General features: G+C 42.2%; 1 protein-coding gene across 1 annotated transcript in view; it reads left to right on the top strand.

The window, feature by feature from the left end:
- The window catches only part of CFTR (CF transmembrane conductance regulator), a 106,681-nt gene that overhangs the window by 32,148 nt on the left and 46,998 nt on the right, over positions 1–27,535 (top strand). Inside the window, exons 4-11 of the mRNA XM_077338429.1 lie at positions 2,520–2,735; positions 4,149–4,238; positions 6,087–6,250; positions 9,874–9,999; positions 14,587–14,833; positions 19,403–19,495; positions 21,170–21,352; positions 26,257–26,448. Coding sequence (XP_077194544.1) covers positions 2,520–2,735; positions 4,149–4,238; positions 6,087–6,250; positions 9,874–9,999; positions 14,587–14,833; positions 19,403–19,495; positions 21,170–21,352; positions 26,257–26,448 — 1,311 coding nt within the window. The remainder of the gene's footprint in view (positions 1–2,519; positions 2,736–4,148; positions 4,239–6,086; positions 6,251–9,873; positions 10,000–14,586; positions 14,834–19,402; positions 19,496–21,169; positions 21,353–26,256; positions 26,449–27,535) is intronic.

The raw sequence follows: 27,535 nt of genomic DNA, 5'->3' as shown, positions 1-27,535 counted from the left end.
GTGGGGCATGGCTTAATACACAGCATAATGAAGATATTTACCAGATACAGAGACCTTGCAGAAATAACAAGCTAAGTTTATGCATCATTTATTTGGATTCAACTCTGTGGAATCCCTAAAGATTCCACTTGACTCCAACTTTGTCCTGCTAGACAAAGATTAGCATGGCTATCTATTTGAATCTAGCAGACAGAGTAGAGCCTTCAGCATAATGTATCATGGGTAAGGGGGATTCGCCAAAGGTCCTTGGTATAAGGATTGAGGTGTTATAAGCATTAATCTGTTTTCATCTGAAAAAGTATTGGAGGGCTGAGATAGATAGGGCCATTCCACACCTGTAAAATAAAGTGAAAGGCTTACCTTTTGCAAATGCCATATTTGTCGCCATCATATGTCGCCATCATCCAGCGTCCCAGCAGCAAACTGGTAGCTACATCCTCCATTTTAAAGTAAAAGTTGGGGAATTCCGAAAAGTGGATTCCCCAACTACCTGGCGCGAGCGAGAGGAGAGCACCCAGCAAGCCGCATGCCAAGGAAATGTGTGGATCCGAAGTAGTGCCTGGCCTCGCATCTGCCTCCAGTGCCTGGCCTCGCACCTGCCTCCCTCTTCCTTCTACTGGGGACAGGGATTTTCTTTTTTTTTTTAAAGCCAACTGCCTGGAGAAAGGAATATGTGTTAAATTGCCCAGGCAAAGCAAAAAAAAAAAACATATTCCTCACCAGTTAACATACAAAGCATACCTTTTTAAAGTCCCTCACCCCCAGAATCAGAAACAAGATTGCTACAAGGCTAATGAGTCCAAAAGGGGTGGCATTAAAAAAGCACTATGCATCTATGATTAGGTGCATAGGTGTCTAAAAGGAGAAATAAAAAAAAAGTTTGCATCACAGGCCCTTTAAAACAGGGAGAAAGGTGACTGGCTGCCTGGGTTGATTGAGAGGCAGAGGAGTCTCACAAGTATAGTACGTTCCTCTCTTCTGCCCGAACTTCCACTGTTCCGCAGGGCCTGCAAGAGGGAGCTCTTCCACCAGGCTTGAGGCTGACCGACTCAGAATACCTGCTGGTCCCCCCAGACGCCTGCCCATGACTCTCCCAAAGTTACTGTTAATTGTTATTATATTATAATTGTGGTTTTGTAATCTTTTGATGTTTTTTGAAAGTTGTTTTGATGTTATAGTCTGCATAATGTTTCATGTAAGTTATAATGTTCTGTGTAAACTGCCCAGAGCTGCAAAGAAATCTAAATAAATAAATAAATAAATAAATTTCAAGCTGGAGTACAGAGTTCCCAGAAGCATGAGAAGACGGCAAAGGGAAGGGGCCAGGAGCAAGGAATGACCAGAGGCACATTATTTAATAGCATTACATCATGGCACTGGCATAATGCTATTTTTTTCAATGTGCAGAGATGCCCATAGTTTTAGCTAGAAGGAACCTGAAAAGGGAACTATATAAGACTTCTGTGTTCAATAGGATGCCTCTTAATGCAGGTTGCAATAATAAAAACAGTTTCCTGGATGTAAGCCCACAACCAAAAGGAACTTACCACTGAGTACACTTCCCTAGGATTGCTCCCTAATTTTTCACTAATGGAAAGAACTATGTCAGCACAACAGAGGCATGGCATATAGTAATGCAAACTACCATTTAGTAAGTTCAAGTGGGAAACAGCCTGCACATTTTAAATGTTTCTTTTTCATATCTAATTCATAATTTATTTCATTATTTACAGAAATTTGCCCTGTTTGTCCATCAAGTTGAAATTATTTATAATCATAATAATCCTTAATACTATTTCGCTCCCTTATATATTTGGGAAACAGCCTTCTGGGAGGAGGCTGTCCAGAGCCCTGTCTGTCCAGGTCCACCCTGATTGGCCCTCCTATATTGTACATTGTTTTCCCTGCTTTCCTCTGTATTAATTTTTTGCCAGCGTGTTTATAATTATGTAAAAAACCCAGACGAAACATACCAATCAGATTCTAAAGCAGTGCCAATGCAGCACCATTTAATCAGTCAAAAGCCCAATGAAATAAAGTGACTGCTTTAACTGGATAAGACATATTTGGAGAGAGAGCTTAGGTCAAAAGGATAAGGAGCATACTCAGACCAGCTGAAAAGAGCATACCATCACTGACCAGCTAGTCAGTTAAATAAATAAACATGTGGAGACCGGAGTCATATATCCATATATACTTGCTATAAATAAGATACTATGGGGGGGGGGGAGCTATACCTGTGGGAATAATTCTCGTTGCTATTGTTGAGTCTAACAGGTTTGACAAAGGTAGTGATTTGGGTCATGGAATTCCATTCATCTGCCAGTCTGACACAAAGGCTTTGTATAAAGTGCTATAACAAGAGGTCATTTCAGTATACTAAAGCAAATGTAATCTATAGTGGATGAAATGTTTAAGTATTGAACAAAAGTACAGTATAAAAATATTAACCTAGACTGTCAGTGAAGTAATGTATTGAAAAAAAATGTCAGAAGCTTTTCATTTTTTTTTCCTTACAGGAAGTTACTAAATCTGTCCAGCCTCTTCTATTGGGAAGAATAATAGCTTCCTATGATCCTTCCAATTCACTTGAACGATCAATAGCTTACTACTTAGCCATAGGACTCTGCCTTCTCTTCATAGTTCGGACATTGCTTCTTCATCCGGCTATATTTGGCCTCCATCACATTGGAATGCAAATTAGGATAGCCATGTTTAGTCTAATTTACAAAAAGGTAGGTTTTTCAAATTAGTGCAAGGGAGACCACAGATTGCTATTGAGGTCTACTAAATGCAATATCCAATGTATGATGTTTCTTTTCACTTAATCATGTGTTTTTATTTTTGTTTTCTTAAGATGTTACTTTGTAGTTTGTCTTCTGCTTTGCAGAGCATTATTATACATATATTTTACAGGATGGAATTAATGTTTAATATGGTTACTTGACAGAAATTTCTTCATGTAAAGACTAGCTTAATTATAATGTTAGAAGAATCACACACATTTCGTGCAAAATTTTGTCATTTAAAGTAAATGTCTTTTCACTTTCACCACTGAATTTATGCAGTGTTCTGGTAAATCATGCAGTGCCATATACAATTATTCCATATAAAATGATCAAGATTTTGCAGAGGGAACATCAAGCTTATTTTGGTGGAATATACTTAAACTAGCAAAATAGCCTGTTGTATCTCAAAATACAATAGGCTCTAGGGCCTCCCTTGCCCCAAGCAGGCTAGCTGAGACCTGGACAGGTCTCAGTGGGCATTTTTGGGGCAGGGGGGAGGAAGCATTGGCAGGGATTCTGCGCCCTTTGCTGTCCTGAAAAGGCCTCCTCCTGCCACCCTGGGCAGCCCCACTGCAGACTAGCAAGGCCATGGCCAGAGCTGCTCAAGGCAGCGGGACCACTGGCAGGGACTGGCTCGCCCTCTCCCCCCACCCCTGCAGTGCCACCGAGGGTGCTACTTCCCTCCTTCCCCGCCTCTATCCCTATGGAGCTTGCAGTCCCCTGCCCCATGCCATCCCTCCAGCTCCCACTCACTTGCTGGCACTTCTTCCATATGGAACAGGCTGGAGGCGGATGCAGCCAGGGGTGGGGCACCCTTCCTGATTGGTTGTTCATTGGACAGACAACCAATCAGAGATGGGACAGTGTACCTGACTGGTTGGTGATAAGTGTCAACTCCTCCCAGCACCCTCTTACCATTTTATTTATATGTTCAGATCAGATGTTCAGATGATTGTTACATGAGATTTTTGAGATATTTGTTTTCACAATTTGTTAAATTCATGAAGAATTGATTTGCTGACATTGTTTTATACAGCAAAATAGAATATATAATATGACATCTTGCTTTACATAGTGCAATCCTAAGGACAGTCACACCTTTAAACCCAATGAATATCGAAAGGTATAACTCTCCTTAGGATGGAATTGTTAATGTACTATCGCAGAAGATGAACTGAGTCATTATTTGCAATATAATAAAACAGAATTACTGATTTTGTGTGACTGTACAAAGTATAATGTAAAGCAATTAGCATTATTATTCAGTTGGCAACTAACAGTGTTTATCTGACAATAATTGTGTTAAGTTTTTAATTTATTTCCTTTAATCACTTTATTTGTCTTGGTTCTCTTTTGCAGACCTTAAAATTGTCAAGCAGAGTCCTAGATAAAATAAGTACTGGACAGCTCGTTAGCCTTCTTTCAAACAATCTGAACAAATTTGATGAAGTATGTTGGTGCTAATTTAATCACATGTTTATTACATTTCTTTAAAAAGAGCAGGTATCTACAGAATTCATGATATTCAAAAGTGTTGTGCATCCCCAGAACATTGTTAATTGGCTGCAATGAAAAGTTCAGGAATTTTGTGTCTTGTGCTAATGACAATCCCCCATTTTCATAAACCCCTTGTAGTATTAGAGTATGTTAACAGAAATTCTAATTGCATACTGCTTGTTCTCTTTCTTCAGCCCCAATATCTAGATTCTACAAGTTATTGCTTATTTTTGTATTTGTATACATGGTTTATAATACATAATCTGACAGAAGTATAGGCAATAGCCGGTTCTCAGTACTCTGTGCAGAGTTCTTAATCACATGTCCAGAGCCTGTAAATATGCCCTCTGATAAGTGCATAATGTTCAAGTCATACATTTTCTCTACATTCCATTGTAATTTAGAATATCCAAGGACGTGTCTTTAATGGCATTATTATTGTGACCTTGTTATAATCATGTAAGATAGACAACAGCAGTACCATGTGTCACAGAATGGGCTTCCTGAAGGCTAAGGCTGATGCATTGGGCTGATGCATGGGATACCTTCTAGAAAGGCTGTGCACATGGGAACAGTCCCATCTGTGCAGCCATCCTCAGAAGTGGAAACCATCCTGAAAATTGTGGTTTGGATTTTCCCACTTGCTATCCCTATTTTTCTACACAGTTCTGCCTCTTTTACTTCAGTGGGGGAAGTCATTCAAGAGTGGTTAGGTCACACCTTTGCTTGCTCAGGTAGGGCTATTCAAATTAATTGGGTACCTTACTGGGTGATCATAGGCTGGCCTTCCAGTTTTTGGAGAGCCCCTTGGCTTGAGGCCAGCTGCTCTCAACCATGAGGAATCCAAAACATTTTAAAGAGAGAGTCTCTACCTTTGCTTTTATTCCAAACTAGCCAAAAAGCCCATTGCACGCAAAAATGCAATGGGCGCTAGCAGCCCCCAAGAGTGAGAGTGGGTATGGGGGGGGGACTGCCTTTGCGGCTGGTGAGTCCTGGTGTTTCGGTTGGAGACCCGGTGTTTCGGCTGGATTCCTGCTCTTTCGTTGGTGGCGTCCTGACGCGGCAAGAGGCGGCTGCCCCTCTGGCTGGCTCCGTGACCAGGGAGGCTCCCTTTAGGCTTCTCCCGGCCTCCGGAGCGCCCTCGCCGCGTCTATGACGCGGCGAGGGCGCTCCACGGGCCGGGAGAATGCCGCCCAGCCGCCCCCCCACCCGAAGCTCCCTTTAGGCTTCTCCCGGCCTCCGGAGCGCCCTCGTCGCGTCTATGACGCGGCGAGGGCGCTCCGCGGGCTGGGAGAAGGCTGGCCGGGCCACCCCCCCACCAGGCCAGGAGCAACTGCGAGCCGCGCTATGCGCAGCTCGCAGTTGCTGGGAATCGGAGGGACCAATTGGCAGGCGCGAAGCGCCTGCCGATTGGTCCCTCCGATTGTCTGTGATGAGGAAGGGTCCAATCCGGACCCTTCCTCATCCCGGACACATCCCGCCTCAGAACGGCTTACTATTTTATTTAGTCCGTGGCGCCCACGGGGCACCACGGGCAGTGTACAGATAGAAAGATTCCAAGGCATGGAAGGAAGATTTGGGGCAGTGTCTGCTGGCCATTCTGGCCCTGAAGCCCCAAAGATGATAAAAAAGATCCGAAGGAGGTCCCTGAGTTCCTTCCTCAGGCTTCTGGCCATATAGCAAAAACTGCTGTTTATAGAAATTCTCCAAGGAGTTATGTTAATGACCAGTCTTCATGTGATTTCATGCTGTTTTCTGAGCACAGCTTCAATATTCAGTTGCTGTGATTTTTTTTTTCAGGGTTTAGCCTTGGCTCATTTTGTGTGGATTGCGCCTTTACAAGTATTGCTGTTATTAGGGCTCCTCTGGGATATGTTGGAGGCATCAGCATTTTGTGGATTTGGTTTTCTGATTCTTGTTGCCCTTTTCCAAGCCTGGCTAGGACGAAGGATGATGAAATACAGGTGACAACGCGTGTATTTATTTAAATATTAAGATTTTTATCATGCTTCTTTATTCTGGGTAAAGAGGGTGAACAACCTAGTATAAAATGGACTTCCATAATACCTTAAAATGCAAATTACATAGACTGCAAGCAGAACCCATTATTTTATTAGCAGTCATGTACTGTAGTTCCTTTGGATCATCAAGACAAAAGTAGATATTACTGTATTTAATCTTTGGAGTTTTCTTGATCTCTTGGAAATATTAAATCTTCCTGCAGACTCAGGTTTTGGTGCTATACTTCTGAATGTAGTTTAGGGAAGTTAGGTTTGAGAATATGCAAACCTCCAATTTCTGAATAATCTCAAATCTTCATAATCAGTGAAATTTGCTACTTTTATATATCATCATTCTGAAAATTAACTGAAGAATGTAAAGGGATGTAATCAAATAGATACAAAAGACCTTTCCAGACATTATAAAAACATGTTCAGGGAGCCTATCAGCTATATAACAAGAACATGTACTACCATGTGTGTGAACAGCAGGAACAAACAAATTTAACCTACACACATAGCTTCAGTCTATGAAAATGGACCAGTGTTTTTTTCACAGTTTATGTTCACACATTACAAGTCAATATGCATACAGAAAAAATGCCTGTTGACCTGTTCTCACACATGATACATTTTCCCATAGTGCATAGTTGGTAGGCTCCTGATACTGCCCATTTCTTGAAGGGAAGAGCTGATTGGTAGTTCATCTCAGCTAGGCTGATGGAGATAGCTTCGCTGTCCCACTTTTTCCTGAGATGAAACCAGGTTGAATGTCCAATGATGGAAAAAATTATAGGAGAAGGCAAATGACAGTTGCCTCTGAGCCAGTGAACAGTGACTCCTGAGCCATCCAGGTAGAATTTAAAAACTGAGAAGCCTCACATGTGAAGTTTTGCAAAATTTAAACCTTGGGGAAGCAACTGCTTGTTTCTATGAAAATTAAGGGCCATTCTGCACAATGGGCAATGTCGCTAAATCTGAGCACTATTTAAAAGCACTGCAAGCAAAAGCGGCAGTTCTTGGTAACGCACACAGGCAGTTCTATTTAAAAAAGGCTCTCCCACTAGCGCTGTTCTTGTAACGCACAAGTTTCCGGTTTTACCAAAATCGCAACAAAGGAGGCGATATTTTTCCAAGCTTCCTCCCGCCCCTGGCCGTCAATCAAACAGATCAGCCAATTAACTGTTGTGTTCGTGCTTCCCTTTAAAAACCGTTTTTAAAAAACCCGAAAACACCAGTAGCAACACATATTCGTTCATTCGATGTATCGGAAAGACCTTTTTCACTGGCTTAGGAGCTGGTGCTTAATTGTTTTCATGCTATTAAAGTAACCCCCCCCCCCCAGTGCTATTTCTGGCTGAAATTACAGGCAGTGTCGAATGGGGGGCTGTATTGTGCATGGAAACTTTATGGACAACTGCTTGTGGAGGCGATTTCAGCCAAAGAAGCATTGCTTATTCATTGCTTTTGCCGGTTTAAGGGGAAAAAATGGCAATTGTGACACTGGAAGCTCGGGTGCGAGAGATTAGGGAGGGACATGCTTGCTATACTGAGAACGCACATGTCTTTTTCGGATGTGTTGCAGGTTGTTCTCAAGAATCTCAAGTGTTTTTTTTTAAGGGGGAATCCACTTGGATTTCCCGAAAAGCGCTACAACGAAGCGATTTTTGCAGAAGTGTTGCAGGAGTGTTGCAGATTGTGTACGATGTCATGAATAACGAAAAATAAATAGCGTTACACAATGGTAACACTTCAGCAACATTAATGCTGTGCAGAATGGCCCTAAATGTTTGCAGTTTTGGATTGCCTTGATTTCTAGAAGGAAAGCATGCTACATTTAATCTTTCTAGTTTATCTGCAAGCTAATAATTTATGTTTATATACAGAAGTGTGAAATATCTGTCTTGTTGGTAAAACACAGGGTGCTGATAAAGCTTTCACCTTCTCCAAGTTTTTCCCCTCATTGCCTGCTTATGGGTTCCAGTGCTCTAGAGCAGTGGTTCCCAACCTGCGGGCCGCGGCCCGGCGCCGGGCCGCAAAGGCCATGGCGCCGGGCCGCGGCTCCCTCTCCCCGCCCCCCTCCGCAGTAAAAAACTTCCCAGGCCGCAAACTTGCGGCCCGGGAAGCTACTTACTGCGAGAGGGCGGGGAGAGGGAATCAGGGCCGGGCCGCGCGGGCGCGGCCCGTGGGTACGGCCCGCGGGCGCGGCCCGATCAGTGGGTGCGGCCCGTGGGTGCGGCCGGGCGCGGCTCGCGGGCGCGGCCTGCGGGCGCGGCCCAAAGCGTGGCCGTGGCCCGCGCGGCCGCGGGCCCTGCGGGCGCAGCCCGATACCCTGCCGGTCCCCAGCCTAAAAAAGGTTGGGGACCACTGCTCTAGAGAAACAGAAAAGACAACAGGAAGAATTTAAAAACTAGATCTCTTTCCTCTCTTAACTTTCTTACCAGCTATCCCTATTCATTCAATCATCACTGTCTCTTCTTAGCAACAATGCAGAGTTCTTTCTGTCATTGTCTAATGGTCTTTCCAGTCCAGGATTTTTAATGCTAATTTCAGCCCCAGTGAACTTTACAACATTTTCTCCTCATGAAGAATTAATTTTCTCAGCTACTGAACTTTATGTGCTGACATATCATTAGTATTAGAGATTTTATCCCTCTGACAATAGACATGCAATCCAGATTCTAACAGAATGAGGAGTAAAGAAATTAAAGAAATTTAATAAATAGGAAGAAGAAATCATAATATAATACTATGATATCACTACTGCTTAAGTGCTGTGTTCTGACCCTGTACTTACCTATCACATGCAAATCCAAGCGAGAGTTCTCAATTCCACATTAATGTAAAAATATTTTTGGAACAGATACTCTTGATAGTGCAGAGTATGCTTCATCTAGATGTAGTGTTAAAGGTAAAGGTAAAGGTATCCCCTGCGCAAGCACTGAGTCATGTCTGACCCTTGGGGTGACACCCTCTAGCGTTTTCTTGGCGTACTCAATACGGGGTGGTTTGCCAGTGCCTTCCCCAGTCATGACCGTTTATCCCCCAGCAAGCTGGGTACTCATTTTACCGACCTCGGAAGGATGGAAGGCTGAGTCAACCTCGAGCTGGCTGCTGGGATTGAACTCCCAGCCTCATGGGCAAAGCTTTCAGATGGCTGCCTTACCACTCTGTGCCACAAGAGGCTCATGTAGTGTTATGCAGATGTAGTGTTATGCAGGTTAAATATAAGCTTAACTTTATTGAAAGCATGGAAATAAAAAGCACTTTGTTTTAACTGGATTTTGCCTTAAGAATTTTTGGAGATACCATAGTGTCATAAATTGTGATGTTGGAGTAATAGGGCATTTGAACAGGCTATTACTAATGTATGAGGTCCTGTTCAAATGCTGGTTTGCAAGTGTTCAGGATCACAACTCTATTTCCAATTAAGTTACCTTCTATACTGTCCTCTTGCTTTTTTAAATATTGTAATTAGATTACTCATTGGCAGTGTAGCATTCTTGGGTTTAGTATTGTTCCATTCTTGGATTTAGTGTTTAGTGTTGTTCCAATGTTAAACATAACTGGTATTCTTTGTTTTGCAGAGATCAGAGAGCAGGAAAGATCAATGAGAGGCTTGTGATCACATCAGAAATGATTGAGAACATACAGTCTGTCAAAGCATACTGTTGGGAGAATGCTATGGAAAATATGATTGAAAATCTGCGACAGTGAGCATATACATTCGCTTTTCCAAAATCTTGCAGCTAATCTCTATGATGTGGGTTTATTTTGGGGTTATGTTAATCAGTCAATGAAGGAACAGTGCTTCATATTTTAAAGATTCATTTGAAAGATTGGAGGTAAATTGGATAAGCCTTCCTAAAAGCAAAAACAATCTTTATACTAGATACTTTTTCTACTTTGGAAAAGTGTGGAAAAGCTTCATTCACACTTGGAACATAGTACAGATCTTTCAGTACAGGAAAAACATGTTCACTATTGTGGGTCCTTGCTAATACATGGTTACCATATAATGAATCAGCTGAAGTTTCCAAAGCAGCTTCATATCTGAGATGTATAGTAATTTAACCTGGTGTTATCAAAACCAAGATTAACTTTCAGGAGGTAACCTGTTTTCAAGAAGGGCAACACAACTTGCTCACCAAAAGAAGTTGGTGAAAGATACTTATTGCCAAGGATACTTATTGCCATTCATCATCCATAATGAAAGCCAGATTTAAACTAAGCATGTTTCTTAAAGGGAATGGCAACCCCATATAGCACAGACCACTTTATTAGTTAGACAAACTTCATCAGTGGGACCTCAACCTTCCATAGATTAAGGCTACATTTAATAGCCCTCAACAGTTCCGTGTGCTTGTGTGGAACATATCACCTGTATGGATTAAAAAGAAGGACATAAGAACATAACCTATGTCCTGTCTGGGTCGAGCAGACCAGTGGTCCATCAAACTGGCCAACCAGTTTTCCAGAAGGTCCAGCAAACAAGGCACATAAGCCAAGCCCCATGCCTGATCCTGTCTCCTGGCACTGATATTCAGAGGTTTGCTTTTTTGGAATGTGGAGGTTCCCTCAAGTCACTATGGTTAGTAGCTGTTGCTAGACTCATCCTCCATGAGGAAGTTAGTAGTAATTACTATACTGATAGGATCTCAGCCCAAACCTTTTTGATGACCTGTTTTAATACTTTTAGGGAGATCTCTGATTAAATAATAAGCCCTGTAATACTCTGTAGCACTACCCTCTGGAATCTATTATCTAGGGAAAAACAAACCCAGAATAAAGTCTATACAATGTTAAGAGTGTTTTATGATTTATTTCCTCATAAACTTACTGTTACTGTATGTTCTTCTTTATAAGTATTATCATGTTTAGTATACAGAATTGATTATATACTGGGTGTGCCACTTTAACTTTGCTTTAAAAAAATGTAGCTTGTGGGCTTTGTGCCCAGGTAGTATATAACTAAATAGTATCCACTACCATTCCAAGTAGAATTTAGTTAGTTAGGATTCCATATGTGTCACAAAGAAACATGATATCTATGTGTGTGGTTCATGCTTTACTAGTTTATTCAAGTAGCATGAAGAGCCAAATTTGTGTGAGGATTTCTAGAATATAGACATTTAAAATAAATAAAATGTTGGATTTAACCCATAGAAAAGGGTTAAATATATATAGCAAAGGAAATATAGCCAACATTTCTGTATTCCTTGGAAGCATAATTTTGAAGGCCCTCATACAATTAGTACAATGGAAACTAATGGGGGGATGACCTGGAACTGGATGATGATAGTTAGGACCTTCAAAGGTTGAATGTCTGTATTCATGTTAACATTATATAATTTTTATTGTGCACAATTTTAAAACCTTTAGGAATTAAAAACATATATACAGTCCATAGGCTATTGCAAAACAATGTGCTATGCACTATATGAACCAACAGTCTTGATGCATTTTGGCTCTTATAGGGCCTTCTTCAAAGGTCTGTTTTTAACACACACCAGTTAATTCCATATATGTATAACAGCCAATAAAAGCTACAAAGTAAGATCTGTAAAGTATCCGAGTCACTTAATGAATCAAGATATCTTTATCAGTCATTAGCTCTCTTCCAGAGGCTGCCAAAATTTCATTGGTGTGTTCTCTTATTAGTGCAGGTATTGCATGTGATCTGAAGGTACCTTATAATTATGTTCAATCATTATTGAAATATCATTAATTAACTCTTCAGCATTTTAATTATATTTTGAACTGTGAGAAACTCTGTTAGACTCATTATTTAGGATTTAATGGCAATGTTAGTCTCATCTGCTAGTAATTTCTTTCGAAATTCTAAGCATGTTTAATTGAAAGCAAGTCAAGGAATGTGATCCTAAGCAAAGTTATACCACTGTAGCCCAGAGACTTCAAATGAATTCAAATGGTACATCTCTGCTTAGGCTTGTTCTGTCAGTGATTTTAGATACGTACAGAAAAGCACTCATACAATACCAGCCAACACATCTTCATCAATACAGCTAATACCTGACAAGGAATTGTTGATTTGGAACGCAATCATTTGCATGTATTCCTTGTAACATTTATTCTTATAAAATATACATTTATTATACAAGAAACATTTAATTGACACCAGTGAGCTCTAAACTGGAAACAACTTTAGGTTGTTTTCCCCTTCCACACATGGGCATTACACTCCAACTGTCAACACTATGATTTGTGGATTTATTGCTCAGACACTGAGATCTGCATCATCCTTCTGTAATTCTTCAAAGTCTGATTTAGCACTAAATACCTCATCCATCTCATCCCACATGATACAAGGGCTAGGATATTCTCTGGAGACACTTTTCCCCTTTCCGATACACCCCTGATGATGCACAATCACTGAATGATTAACTTTTAGCTGTCATGTTGTACTGGGGAAAAGAGTACTCTGAAACTCAATCTACTTCAATTACTTTATTACTCTACTGAGAAATTTCTTTCTGTCCCATATAATAAGTTGATAAGAAGCTTCACAATTCCCCCAAGTTTTGCAGTTAATATTTACCCTTTGTCAGGTAAGATAATTTTACAAGTGTGAGGACTTTATTTATTTTTTTGACATCCCATTAGCTATCTGTTCCTTCAGATTTTTCCTTTCTTTTACATGTAGTATTACATCTTCTTCTGCTTCCCCTGTCTCTAGTTGTTGCAGAATTTGTGTATTTTTTAAAGATTGAACCTAAAGACACATCTAACCAAAATGTTTAACATAGTTTATTTGGACAATTTTTAGCACCCCATAGTTCAAAGTGAGATCAAACTATAACACAATCAATTCCAAAAGGAAGAAACCCAGAAGAGATACTTTCCAGACATACATTAATCCTAGTTAGTCTTCACAAAATGAAATGTTCTGGGGGTTTTTTGGCTACATATTTATTTGTACTAACACAGAAAACTTTGCACTATTTATGCAAGTAGGTGACTGGATCGAATGATACTTCCAGGATTGCTTCCCCATGTACAGTAGAAAGTGGGGTTAATGTCATTTCCCCCTCTGCCAATTGAGCATTCCTGCTCTGAGAAAACGTCCACAGCTGGCACTTTCAATCCAAGTGCAGGCACATCCAAGCCTATGCAACCTGTGCAAAACTGAACTATTCAAAGTGGCTTTTCTGCCCGAGCAATAGGGTTGAACTGTATAAAATGGTTTTATAGATTTGCTTGGATGAATAATTAGGGATTATGGACTATACTGTTGTGCATCCCTTACTTGTCAGATCCTATTTATGTAATCTCTGTACTACTTAATGTGTCATGTGCATACTTGTGCTATGTTTCAGTTCTATCTGATATTATAGACATCTAAAATGTCCCATTTTGTTGATTCTACTGATGCACATGTATAATCCTTCTTGAGCCCTGCTGAGAAAAGCAGACCATCTTTAAACAGCCTGTGGCGCCACGGGCGCCACGGACTAAATAATTCGTTAAGCCCCCTTGAGGTGGGCTTTGTCCGTGATGAGGAAGGGTCCGGGTTGGACCCTTCCTCACGACAGACAATCGGAGGGACCAATCGGCAGGCGCTTCGCGCCTGCCGATTGGTCCCTCCGATTCCCAGCCTGAGCAACTGCGAGCCGCACATAGCGCGGCTCGCAGTTGCTCCCGGCCTGACGCGGCGAGAGGCGCTTTGCGCCTATCGCCGCGTCAGGCCGCCGCCCCAGGGAGCCCCCGGCAGTCACGCGAAGCGTGGCTGCCGGGGGTTCCCTGCCTGGCGGACTGACGCCCCAGGGAGCCCCCGGCAGTCGCGCGAAGCGCAGCTGCCGGGGGTTCCCTCCCTGGCGGTCTGACGCGGCGAGAGGCGCTTTGCGCCTCTCGCCGCGTCAGACCGCCGCCCAAGGGATCCTGCCTGCCTGCTGCCTAAAAAAGCCTGCTGCCGCCGCCGCCACCAACGCCGCCGCCGACCAGCCCGCCGCCGGTGAGTCCTAGCGCCCGCTGCATTTCCCTGCAGCGGGCTTGCTTACTAGTAAATAAATAATTTACCAATATACATTACCCTTATTGCCAGCACCATCAATGCTTATGCAGGAAAACTTTTCTGCTTCAGGCAACAGAGGAACAAAACTGGTTCTTTTTGCATTCCTGAGAAAATGTTTATTTTATTTATTTCTTTAGATTTTTATACTGCCCTTCCATATGACTCTGGGTGGTTATGCTAGTAGAAATTAGCTTGTCGGTGTAAGATGATAGCTACATTTCTCCTGACTATAATGACTTCTTCTTTTATTGTTTTTTTTTTTTGACAGAAGTGAACTAAAGCTGACCCATAAGGCTGCTTATGTGAGATATTTCAATAGCTCAGCATTCTTCTTCTCTGGATTTTTTGTGGTGTTTTTGGCTGTTCTTCCATATGCACTGATCCATGGAATTATCCTCAGAAAAATATTTACCACCATCTCCTACTGCATTGTTCTTCGAATGGCAGTCACTAGACAGTTTCCTTGGGCTGTGCAGACATGGTATGATTCCCTTGGAGCAATAAACAAAATACAGGTACAGTACACAAACTCAGTTCCTTACAGGAATATAAAGTGATCCTTTGTAATGTATTATCTGGCCAGTTTATCTCTGAAAATACACAGCACTATTTTATTGCATTTTATGAAGTATTTGTAGAACCAGTTTTGCTGTATCACTTTGCCGCTGTTATGAGGAAAAAGATATGCCAATTTCTGTTGGCATTGCTGACTCTAAATGCAGTTTTCCAAATATTTGTTTGAATGACCCACTGAGGGTAAATGGAATACATACATACATACATACATACATACATATTCAATTTACCTCAGTGGGTCATTCAAACAAACATTTGGAGAACTGCATTTAGAGAACTGCACATATATTTATGCCTCTTGTGGCGCAGAGTGGTAAGGCGGCAGACATGCAGTCTGAAGCTCTGCCCATGAGGCTGGGAGTTCGATCCCAGCAGCCGGCTCAAGGTTGACTCAGCCTTCCATCCTTCCGAGGTCGGTAAAATGAGTACCCAGCTTGCTGGGGGGTAAAATGGTAATGACTGGGGAAGGCACTGACAAACCACCCTGTATTGAGTCTGCCATGAAAACGCTAGAGGGCATCACCCCAAGGGTCAGACATGACCCAGTGCTTGCACAGGGGATACCTTTACCTTTATATACATATACATATACATATACATATACATATACATATACATATACATATACATATACATATACATATACATATACATATACATATACATATACATATACATATACATATACATATACATATACATATACATATACATATACATATACATATACATGTCTGAAGAAGCGTGCATACACTTGAAAGCTCACACCTTGAATAAATCTATATTGGTCTCAAAGGTGCTATTGGATTCAATTTTTGAATTTACTTTTGTACAAGTGTTTGGGAGACTGCAGCTTGCATCTAAATAATGTTGTCCAAACCAGACTGGGCCTTAATATTACACTATTAAGTACTAGATCTCATTCAGCAACATATGAATACAGGCCAGAATCCTGCTACAGTTGAGCACTTTTAAATCACAATGATTTCATCTGTAAAGTAAAGCATATTGTTTGAATTGGAGCTGTACCCACGGTACAATCTCAGTCCTTGCTTACCTTACAACACATGGTATTGTTCATTCTAACATGTAACTGGAAACTTTTTACACAGTGGGAAAATCGTTTTGCAGTAATCTCTGTGTGTGTAGTTGGGAATTTAAGAGTTTAATAGGTAGTTTTGACCTTGTATAGATGAGAAAAGAAATCAGCAAATAGATAATGTCTGTCTGTTATTTATTAAATCTTGGAACTTGTAAGTTAACATTAAAATGTATAATAGGGTTTCAAAGTATGGAGTGTTAGACCAGAGCAATAATAAAACACAAATTAGAAACAAATAGAATAAAACAGGAGGGGGAAAATAATTCCTTATCCATAAAATTAGAATAAAGTAGGACAACATTGTGAATTACATCATAGCAGTACTACAAACATACCTTGAGAAAAATGAAAGGAATAGCTTTAGAGTGTGGGATTGCTAATGAAGTAATTATTATTTTGATATGATGTGGTATAAGGAAGAGAATGATTAATGTGAAATACTTTTTACAAATATGTCTATTATCATGGGAGACTTATGGATCCAGTTAGATTCCTGAATGCTCTGGGGGACCCCTGATGCCTCTCAGCGGCTTTGTAGGTGACCTGGTGGATGACTGGGAAAACCAGCTATATGTCATCATCAATTAAATCGCTCCTCATTGCCCTCTCAACCCCTGCTTGAAACTGGCCTCCCGGTATAATGGAGAGCATTGTGGAAAGAAACAGGAGCTGAAATGACTAGAGTGAGTTTCAAGGAAAACTTACAACAAAGTGTTAAGAATATCTTATAGATGCCAGTGAAAGTTGTGAAGAAGACTATAATGTGGCCTCCATTGCATCCACTAGCTTACACCCAGCTGAATTATTGGGTAATTCAGTCACTGCCTAGACAATGGGCACCAAAATATTATCCAATTGGCTAACAGCTATGAGGCTTTTGCAAGGTTTTTTGCGGAAAAAATCCTAGCACTCCACCTTGACCTCCCTGCAACTATCTTTAACCGCTCCTGTGGAGCGGATAAAATAAAGGAGTAAGGGCTAAAGGGGAGGAGATAGGGCCCAGCAGTAGGCCGCAAAGCCCGCCACCGCCATCCCGAGCTTTCTGCTGGGCCCTGGCCCAGGCTCGCCTGCCCCTGGGCCCGGCAGAAGGCCGCAAAGTCCCGTTCCTGCCGTCCTCCCAGCATTCCCTTTGTCCTTCCTTCCTCCCTCCCTCTCTCCTATCTGCCTCTTTCTCACTTCCTGTTTCTCTCCCTCATCTTCTATCTTCCTTCCTTTCTTTCTGCCTTTCTCTTTGTCTCTCCTTCTCCATTTCCTCCTTCCTTCGCCCCATCCCTCCACCCACTAACCATGCTAGAGCCCGTTGTATTTTGGCTACAGCGGGCTTAATGTCTAGTCAATACAATAATGGAACTGTTTTGGGAGGTTAGTTTCAAGAATTTCAGGAAGCTCACACAAACTGAGGGGGATTGGATGAAGCTGACCACTTGCCCCCTGGATCCCTGCCCCTCAGGGCTCTTAAAAATGGGTGATGAAAGGATAGGGAAACCTCTTCAGGAAATAATAAATCTGACCCTATCTATAAGGATGTTCCTGGAGAACTTAAAGTAGTTGGTCCAGCCCCCATTTTAAAAAAAACAACCCTTGACCTGTGGAACCTTGCCAGTTACCACCCTGTCTCACATCTAGCATTTCTGGGAAAGATTATTGAAAGGGTGGCCACAGATCAAGTTTTTGTGGAGGAAGTGTCAGTTCTGGACACATTCCAGTCTGGATTCTGGCCTGGGCATATGGTGGAGATTGCCTTGACTAGCGATCCCCAATCTGTGGGCCATCGACTAATTGGAAGTGGGCCGCGAAGGACGTCTTCCCCCCCCTGGCCCTTTACTTCATCCCCCTGGCCCTTTACAACACACTTCAGGTGTCATTGTCTCTCATCACTCCCAGATGCAGAGAAACAAGCTCAGGGTTCCCAATGATTTGTCATTGTCATGAGTTAAAATTTCCATGAAAATAAAATGTTCCTTATGTTCATTGTTGTGGCGTGTCTGTATCTTATTTTGAAGGGATGTTTAAACATTACCATAGTGACCAGAGAGCTTTAGGGCAGTGGTTGAGAGTAGAGGAGTAAACTACCCCCCCACACCGGTCCTCAGTAAAATTGTCAAGTGTTGAGTGGTCCCCGGTGATAAAAAGGTTGGGGACCACTGGCCTTGACCACTCTTGCAAATTGTTTCCAGAGGCAGCTGAACCGAGGTGGGTCAGTACTGCTTGTGTTGTTAGATCTCACTGCAGCATTTATTTAGTCGACCACTTGCTCTTAGCTTGCTGCCTTGTCAACATGGGGATTCAGGGATCAGCCTTAAAATGGCTGATCTCTTTCCTCCAAGATTCTCTCCCTGATGTTTTTTAACATCTTTATGGATCCTCTAGCACAGCTGGTCAGGGGTTTGGGCTGGGATGTCCACAGTATGCAGATGACACCCAGCTCTACCTGTTTATTGGTGACTAGCTGAATGAATCCCCAGATTCACTGGCCTGGTGCTTGGCGGTGGTAGTGGAATGGCTCCAGAAGAGTAACATGAAACTAAACCCTGTGGCTAGGAAGGAAGGAGCTGGGAGAGGAAGCACATCTCTTTTACTTCAATGAGGTGCAACTAACAACTTTGTACTCTGTCAGGAACTTGGACGTAATCTTTGATGCCTCCTTTACAATAGAGGCACGGAACATTAAGATATCTTGCCAAACCTTTTTCTTTTTTATGCTATATTAAAAAAAACTGTATTGATTAAATAAATTAAATTATTTACTGTGTGTGTGTGTGTGGGGGGGGGGTGTTTGCTCCATAAACTGCAGTCAAAAGAACATTATCTGTTTTAAACTTTCCATCCCTTCTAAAACAGCATATCCACCTCATTCAGAAAAAAAAAGTGCTATACACTGGCTACAGCAGTGTAGCTACCATGGTTAACAAGAAGCAGTGCCTTGTGGGAACTGGATGTGTTTAGCTTTGTACCAAGAATGGCAGCTTTAAGACACAGTTACACAGGGACAAACAGTGCAATCCTAAGAGGAGTTACAGCCTGGTGCCTCCATTTAACCGTTTGCCTAGCAGCAGCAAATATAGATTGCACCAATTTTAGCCCTTGTCCATCTTTTGCCGAAAAAGAAGGCACTCTCTGAATTATAGTTTTAAAAAATGAAGTTGTCTTGCCTTTCTGGTTCCAGTTCCCCAAGCTTTTTTCTATCTGCACTAGGTGAAGCTATTTGACCTGGAAAACCTAGCTACAGCGACCCATGGAACAATTATTTCTAGGCTAGATTAATGGAACTCTACATGGGTCGACCTTTGGCTTTGACCTGGAAATGGCAACTGGTGCATAATGTGGCTGCTTGGGTCCTCACTAGGGTACTATGGGGGCACATATTAGACCTGTCTTTGAACAGCTGTTATATTTGAATTTGCAGGATTTCTTGCAAAAAGAAGAATATAAAACACTGGAATATAATTTAACAACTACAGGACTTGAATTGGATAATGTGACAGCCTTCTGGGATGAGGTAATAGCATAATTTTACTTGATTTGTCTTAATTCTTGGTTGTACAGTATGACAGTTCCACATAGGCATATAGAAATTACCACTTTCATTCTTCTGCAGAGCTCTGTAACAAGCCTCTATTCAAAAAATGAAGTTTTTCTAATTGTTCATTTTCAAGATAGATGAAGAATCCTTACATGCTGAATCCTTATGTCTCACATAGGCACTAAAGGTACAGATAATGGCAACCTAATACACAATACTGACAAAGACAAAAAGTTGCCTGTAGTATAAGGACAGAAATGAGGGAAGAGGTTGTGCCTATTTTGAATAATCCTAGATTATTCCTGGAATTTATCAGAATTTTACCAGTTTATTTGTCCGTGATGATTGCTTCCTACTGAGGCTGATGGGACAGAGAACAACTGATCAGTGGTAGGCAGAGCTAGAATCAGCAGAATCAACTAATTCTCATTTCCCCCCTTCTCTTCTTTTGCAGAAGATGAACAATATTTAAAGATATGCCATAAACATTTATCCAGTTGTAGAAAAGGGTAACACCAACCCTTATGTAGGTGTCAACTTTAATCCATCCTCTCCCTCTGCAAAAGGAAATAAAAGCTTCCATATGTTCCCTTATATTCAAACTTACTACGTATTAAACAATTTAAAACTGATAATTTACATTTAAAACCGTCCAAGTTCACTGCTGTTTCTCTGTCAGAGAGGAAGGGGAATAAAATGCTTTGTTAGTATAGTCATAGAGTCGAACAGTATTGTTGTGCTGCTTCAGACCAACATGGCTACCCACTTGAATCTATCTGATGTTCTTTGTTTAAGTTCTTAGTTTAAGTAGGAAGGCCAGCTTGTTGAAGGTATATATGTAGGCCTCAACCAGTATTATACGATAAATATTAAACGTAAATTAAGAAATTCAAAATCACAATATCCAGCTCCCCATATATTCTCTGCAAATAGTCCAAATTAATATTCAGTCTAAATTAAGCAACTTTCCTAAATGTCATGCACCCAGCAAGCCACATGCCAAAGAAATGTGCGAAGCCGAAGTAGCACTATCTCTGTCTCCAGTGCCAGCCCTCGGACCTGCCTCCCTCTCCCTTCTACTGGAGACAGGGATTTTCTTTTCTTTCTTTTTTCTTTTTAAAGCAAACTGCCTGTGGCAATGAATGTGTTAAATCACCCAGCAAAGCAAAGCACCCAAAGCAAAAAACATTTTTCCCACCAGTTAACACACAAAGCATGCCTCTCTAAAGACCCTCTCCTAAAATCGGGAACAAGATTGCTTCAAGGCTAATGAGTCCAAAAGGGGCAGCATTAAAAAAAAAAGCACTGTGCATCTATGATTAGATGCATAGACATCTAAACGGAGAAGTTTTTCTTTAAAATTTAGCTTGCATCATGGGCCCTTTAAAACAGGGAGAGAGGTGATTAGCTGCCTGGCTTGATTGACAGGCAGAGGAAAGTCACGAGTATAGTGCGTTCCTCTCTTCTACCATTTCAAGCTGGTATGCAGAGTGCAGAGTGCCCAGCAAAGTCACTTGTTAAAAAGTAAAAACTAACAAAACTGTGCAATTACATTGTATGTTAATTATATGGATGCATGTAAATGAAAACTAATGTTAGAAAAAATTATATATATTGTAACTGCTTACTTTTGGGAGTTTTGTTTTGTAGGGGACGGCGGAGCTCTTTACAAAAGCAAAACAAGAGCATCATAATACAAGCGTATCCAGTAGTGACGATGGTCTCTTCTTCAGTAACTTCCCCCTTCATTTTACTCCTGTCCTTAAGGATATCAACTTCAAAATTGAAAAGGGAGAGCTATTAGCTGTGGCTGGTTCTACTGGAGCAGGCAAGGTAATCAAAGAGAGGGTAGAGTGCTAATATATAAAATCTTTTGTGCTATTGAGATGTTCAGTGATGTTTGTTCTACCTTCAAAAAGATAGGCCATACTTAGATACTACAGCTGAAATACAGTTTCCAAAAACTGGAGCAGTGTTATTTATAGGCGGCGGGACTCACCCGAGCCGCCCATTGGCGGGGGAAGGGCGGGCGGAGGAAGAGCGGCTCCTCCCAGTGGCTCCCGGCTCGGCTGCGCGCCGGGAGCGCCGGCAGAGCGTGTGGCGTGGGCGGCGCGAGGGGCGGGGCCGGCAGAACTGGGCTTGCGCGCTGCCAGGCTTCCCGCCACTCGCGTCCCGGACAGGCAAGCGACCCTCCCTCCCTCCCTGTATTTAGGTTTTAGTTCATGTTGTTAAGTTCGTCACAGCGGGAAGGCATACGGGAATGAGCCTGTTAAGGGGAGCCGGTGTGCGATCGGCCTCCCCGAAGGGTTCGGGGCCTCAGTAAAGGGGGTGGTCAGTAGCAAGCTGGGGCCTGCCCAGCGGGGTAGGCCTTTCGTAGCTTGCGGAATGACCAGGTGGTCCTGGGGGTCACCCAAGGAGGTCCGCGCCCTTTGGGCCCCCCATCAGGGCCATCTCCCGGTGTAGCAGTCCAGCAGAAGGGTCACGTAGTCCCAGCGGGGAAATAGTTGACGGACTCTGATGCGCGTGGACTATGGGTTGCAGTGTAGCCACTGCCAGGCCAGGCTCATCCCTTATGCTGCGCCAACCCCTTCGTTGGGAGATTGTTTGAATAAACGCTGTGGCCTGTTATACGCCAATGGATCGAGTCGCGTATTTCTTACTGCCCCAATGGCCTTTTACCTGCCAATTTGTTTGTTTATTTGCGTTTATATATCTGCCTCCCTTATAGCTCAGGGCAGTTTACAGAAAACATTAGATAGTAAGTTTGGTTAGTTTGGTAACTAAGTTTGGTAACTATGACAACAATTTCAATATCAAATTTAACAATAATTATAACATAACCAATAATTAAGCCCACTGTAAATTGAATACAGCGGGTGCTAGCTGTTCTCAAGTGCCCTGGCAGCGCTGCCTGGGTGGCTGGGAATAGCCCTCCCCACAGGCTGAAGCCGTTCCCAGGTGGCCGGGAACGCAATCCGTGGCCCCTGGGAAGGGCTTTAGGCTGGGGGGGAGAAAGGCCTTCACAGGGGCTGGGAAGAGTGCTCCCTGGCCCCTGGAAAGGGCTTGAGGCTGGGGGGGGGGGTGGCGAAGAAGGGCCTCCCAGCAGGCCTACCTTCCCTCTTGGCAGCCAACATAGGAATGGCTGCCCTGGGGTGAAGGTTTGGCCACGTGGGGGTTTGGGCGGGTTGGGAGCCGCAAAGCTCGTCTGTGCTGGGGCAAGGAGCCAATCAGCAGCTGCGCGATTGGTGCTTTGGGGCTGGAGTGACAAGCGAAGGGCGGAGAAAGCCCTTTCCAGGGGCTGGGGAGAGCGACAGCTGGTTCTGCGGGGAGAGCCCTGGGAAGGGCTTTAGGCTGGGACGGGGCCTAAAGCCTCCCAATTGGGCCTTCCGCTTGTCAGTCCGGGGGAAGGGGCCAATGGGCACCCTTCCTCATCCCGGAAAGGACCCACCCTAAAGGCCCTTAGTCTTTTATTTCTACTGCTCCCGCAGAGCGTTTTAAAGATATAGTGTGTTCAGGCAAGTATATCAACAATTTTAATGGCAATGTGCGGCAAAGAATGAGCAGAGCAGCTGGTTGATGCAGCGGAGGGCAGGCTGGAGTCAGACGTGACTGCCCCAGTGGCCTGTGTGGAATGCATGCTGTGCTTACGTAGTGCATACAGCGTAGTAAGATAAAGGCACCATGCACGTGGGTCCCGCCTTCCTCTTTGCTTAGCACACCACAGAGCAGCTTCCCTCCCACCCTATATGATGTGTAAACAGCTTTGAGGCTGTGTCTGACATGGATGTTTCATGGTTAATATTTCATTTCAGCTGCAGGTTTCGCCTGGGATAGTGCCTGTTGGTAGGGAGTCTGGTAGGTGATCAGACTCCCTGGGGTTTGGGGTCTCCATATAAGGAAGCACATAAATAAGTGTGGCTAACCCCACTGGAGGCCAGGGCCTCGGTGCCAGATGGCCTAGGGAAAGTCAAATGAGATGGACCCCTGGTGGCTCCCGCACATAGGTCACTTCCCGTAGGGTGGACTTCAGTAGGCAAGGAGTTCTGCTCTCCCGGCAACTAGACTTGGCAGATATCACTGTGTGACTTGACACCATTTGATCTGCATGATTAAGTTAGGTCTAGCTTCTTTTTACTGTTCAACAGCAACCAACCTATGAAAGTCAGTTTGATGTAGTGGTTAGAGCTCCAGAGTAGGGTTTGAGAGTTATAAATTCTTTAATAAACAAATCTATGTTGATGCAAAAAATGCCAAGGCAACAACAGTCATGACATCCTCCTGCCCCTGCTGAGCAACCCCTAGCTGAACTTCAGTTAAAGAGATACCATGGCTCAACTAGGTGAACCAACACACACAACAGGAGGGGAGAAGAAAAAGAAGTGTTGGTTCTTCTATGCTGCTTTTCTCTACCCGAAGGAATCTCAACGTGGCTTACAATTGCCTTCCCTTTCCTCTCCCCACAACAGACACCCTGTGAGGCAGGTGAGGCTGAGAGAGCCCTGATATTACTGCTCAGTTTTATCAGTGCCGTGGGGAGCCCAAGGTCACCCAGCTGGCTGCATGTGGAAGAGTGAGGAATCAAACCCAGCTCACCAGATTAGAAGCCACCACTCCTAACCACTACACCAAACTGGCACATTAAAGGAGTTGCAGGGGTGGGTGGAGAGGAGATAAAAATGGAGCTTGGCTTCACCATTCTGGCCATGGGCAGAGTTCTCATGCAGAGGCTTTTCCTGTAGCCATTGTGCCATTTGCTTTTCCCTTTGCTACATCGTAAGTCCCAGGAGTGCCTTGAGGCATGTTTTTCCTAGAACCCAATCTGGGACTGTTGCACCATTAACTTTTTATCTTTACTATAAAAACAGCAGTTTCTCATGAAAGATGTAATGTACACATTATTTCCACTGGTCTTGAGCTTTCAAAATGTCACCTCCTTGTTAGCTCATTAGTCTAGGGTCCAACCTCTGCTTCAGAAGTTCTCAGCTGTGTCACTAGAGTCCCTGATAGCATCTTTGTTGAAAGGTGGCAATGAAACATATTTATATCAATAATTTATTATCTCTCATGGCCTTCTTGGTTTGGAATAAAGGACATAGTGACAAGTTGATTTACAGTAGTCTTGACAATGGATATGATATTTCCTGATATTACGCAAATCTCCTACAGTTACTGATTAATTTTGAAATTATGGTGAGTGAGAACGGAAGTTGCAATCAGTAGTTATCTTAAAAGCTGATTATGAATAACTAGCTGTGCCTTTCTCCTAAGTTTACAAAGGGAAATATCATATCAAACCAAGTTGTTAATAAGATGTATTAAATAAATTACACTTTTAAAAACTGCACAAGTAGCTCTGGGTTCACTATTCAGGTACCTCAGAACTGATAATTCAGTTACCTTCTCTATCTAACCATAGCCCCTAGACAAATTAAGGTTTGCTCTGTAGAAGTCAGTATCTGAGCTGGGTCTGGAAAATGTTTCTCATGCCTGTGTTTCATCATTTTAGGAATTTTGATCCGTCTTAGAAGGAATGTGCCAGTGTGTGTCTGAGTCTTTGCGGTCAAATTCAAACATGAATTATATTCCACAAATATTAACATAATTTCATATACCCTATGGAATTTATTGTTGGGATATGCAAGATCTGTAGTGTACATGATTCAAAAGGATATGAAGGATATCCTACAGGGGCACCACTGGAGATCTGTATTTAGCATAGCTGGAATTGGAATTTCTTGATATTTTCCAGTAACCTCCTCCTATGCCCTGATTGGCTCAGCTGGAGAATTTCTGCTCTTTTGAGCATGCTTCCTCTCTGTTTGCCTCCAGACTGAATGAACTAAGAACAGAAGAGTTAGACAGGATTCTGAACTATTTGAATTTTATGAGTTTCTATTATATTATATAGAGGAGAAGAGTTAAGCGTTCAGAAACAAAGTCTTAAGAGGAAGTGCTTTCTGCCACTGACTAAAATGCTAATGAAAATTATTTGTATCCAGACCGCTGTTTTGGTTTGTTGATTGTCCCGAATGAAAAAAGGCAGATCTTCTACTGCTTTTGTAGGGTTGCTTTCCCTTATGGTTGGTGTGGTTTCATTGGTCAGTTTGATGCAGGGCTCATTTTCTGAAATCATAGGTGCAGTTTCTTCTACCTGTAGTGACTGTGGGGCAGCCATTTCAGCAGACCATTAAATCTTTGTAGTTTCCCCCTCCTTTCATTGTTTTAAAAAATCAATTTCTTTTTTTTCTTTTTCTATTTTGCAAAGCCAGGAAAAGTTTAGCGTTATAAGTTTAATGCTAGTCTTGAAAGGCTGAGCAAAATAAATTTACAAGCTCTAAAAGAGTCAATTGAATATCAGTTCAGCAAATAGCTCACAGTGCAAGGCAGCCACCTTAAGATTCAAAGGTTCACTTGTTCTATCCCCAGTGGAGACAATAGCATTTTGCCTTTCCCCATCTTACTTTAGCATGCAGATCCAGGTCATTCTTTTTTCTTTTCTTTTTTTTAACTCTGAGAGGGGAGGGGAGGGCAGGGGCCAGCCCCCTTCCACACACACAGTTGTTTCCAGCTGGAGCTGCCTAGTTGGGTCTTTGAATCCAGCTATAAAACTGCATTGCTCTCCTGGCTCATTGAATGTAGTAATAATTGGAAAATAATAATGACTGAGAAGCCTGTTGCAGAAGTTGTAAACATTTCTTTGGATAATGTTAACTGATTTTAGTCATTTCAATTAATAGACTTCTCTGCTGATGTTGATTATGGGAGAACTGGAGCCTTTGGAAGGTAAAGTCAAGCACAGTGGGAGGATTTCCTTTTGTCCTCAAGTATCCTGGATTATGCCTGGAACAATTAAAGAAAACATCATCTTTGGGGTTTCCTACGATGAATTCCGATACAAGAGTGTCATCAAAGCCTGTCAATTAGAAGAGGTCAGTTTGAAATATTTTTGCTTATGCAAATCACAGCAGCCAATAATTTTTGTATCACCAGCACAGGAAGTATACAAGAAGGGATGATCCAGAAAACTATGATGTATTTTCATGTCTCAGGATTTCCCTTTAGGTTTTGTGTCTTGAAAATACTTTTTTTTGGAAGATAACAATTCTTTCCCATTCTGTTCTCATTCCTGTTTGTAGGCTTGCAATTGGGTCAACATTTTCAGATCGCAGGCCAACCCATATTTATAAGCACAACAAATATCTAAACATTAATTGGTCTATGAGTTATTAAGACAAAGATCATATACATTTGTGTCACAAGTCAGATGAAAAAAGAAGTTTGGCTTGTTAAATAAAAATTTGAAAAACAATAGTTGTATGATCTACAGCCAGTCAAAATAGAATGAAATGGATTCATGTTAATACCTACAAAAAACATTTTCTGAGTCATATTAGGCTTGTTAAAAAAATTCATTGTCTCCTCATTGGTATATTTTTGTTATTATAAAAATTTGTGTTATGGTTTTCAGCTGCTGTTAATGGAATCTATATCAGGATCAACTATGCTAATAGCAGAGTAACACCCTTCTAAGCCCATGGGTTTTAGTGGGATTAGAATATAAGTATCTGCTTAAAATAGCACTGTAAAAGTGCAGGTATATAAGTATTTCTAATAAATGGAGTGTACTGTTCAGCATTTCTGAACCACACAGTACAAATATTATAAAGTTCACATAATATTTAGGGTGTTTTCACACATTGGTAAAAATAGCATTATGTCCACTGAATGGCGTAGTGCCAATCCTTCCTCACATGTCTTACTGTTATCTGCTGCCCTTTCGCGCTTCTCACCCTTCTCAAGGGCTGCTGGAAATGATGGAAGAGAGCAACGCGCTTTACACATCTCTTCCACCTGTCAATCAATCCAGGCAGCCAATCCCCTTTCTCCGTGTTTTAAAGGTCCCACAATGCCTGCTATTTTTTTAAAACAAAAAATTCATACTTCTTCATTTAAACTCCTATAAATCTAATCATAGATGCATAGTGCTTTTTGAACGCCACCTCTTATGGAATCATG

This window comes from Paroedura picta, chromosome 5, assembly GCF_049243985.1.
Source record: "Paroedura picta isolate Pp20150507F chromosome 5, Ppicta_v3.0, whole genome shotgun sequence".
Lineage (NCBI taxonomy): Eukaryota > Metazoa > Chordata > Lepidosauria > Squamata > Gekkonidae > Paroedura > Paroedura picta.
Note: the sequence above shows the minus strand (reverse complement) of the source record. Positions and strands in the feature narration are given on the sequence as shown.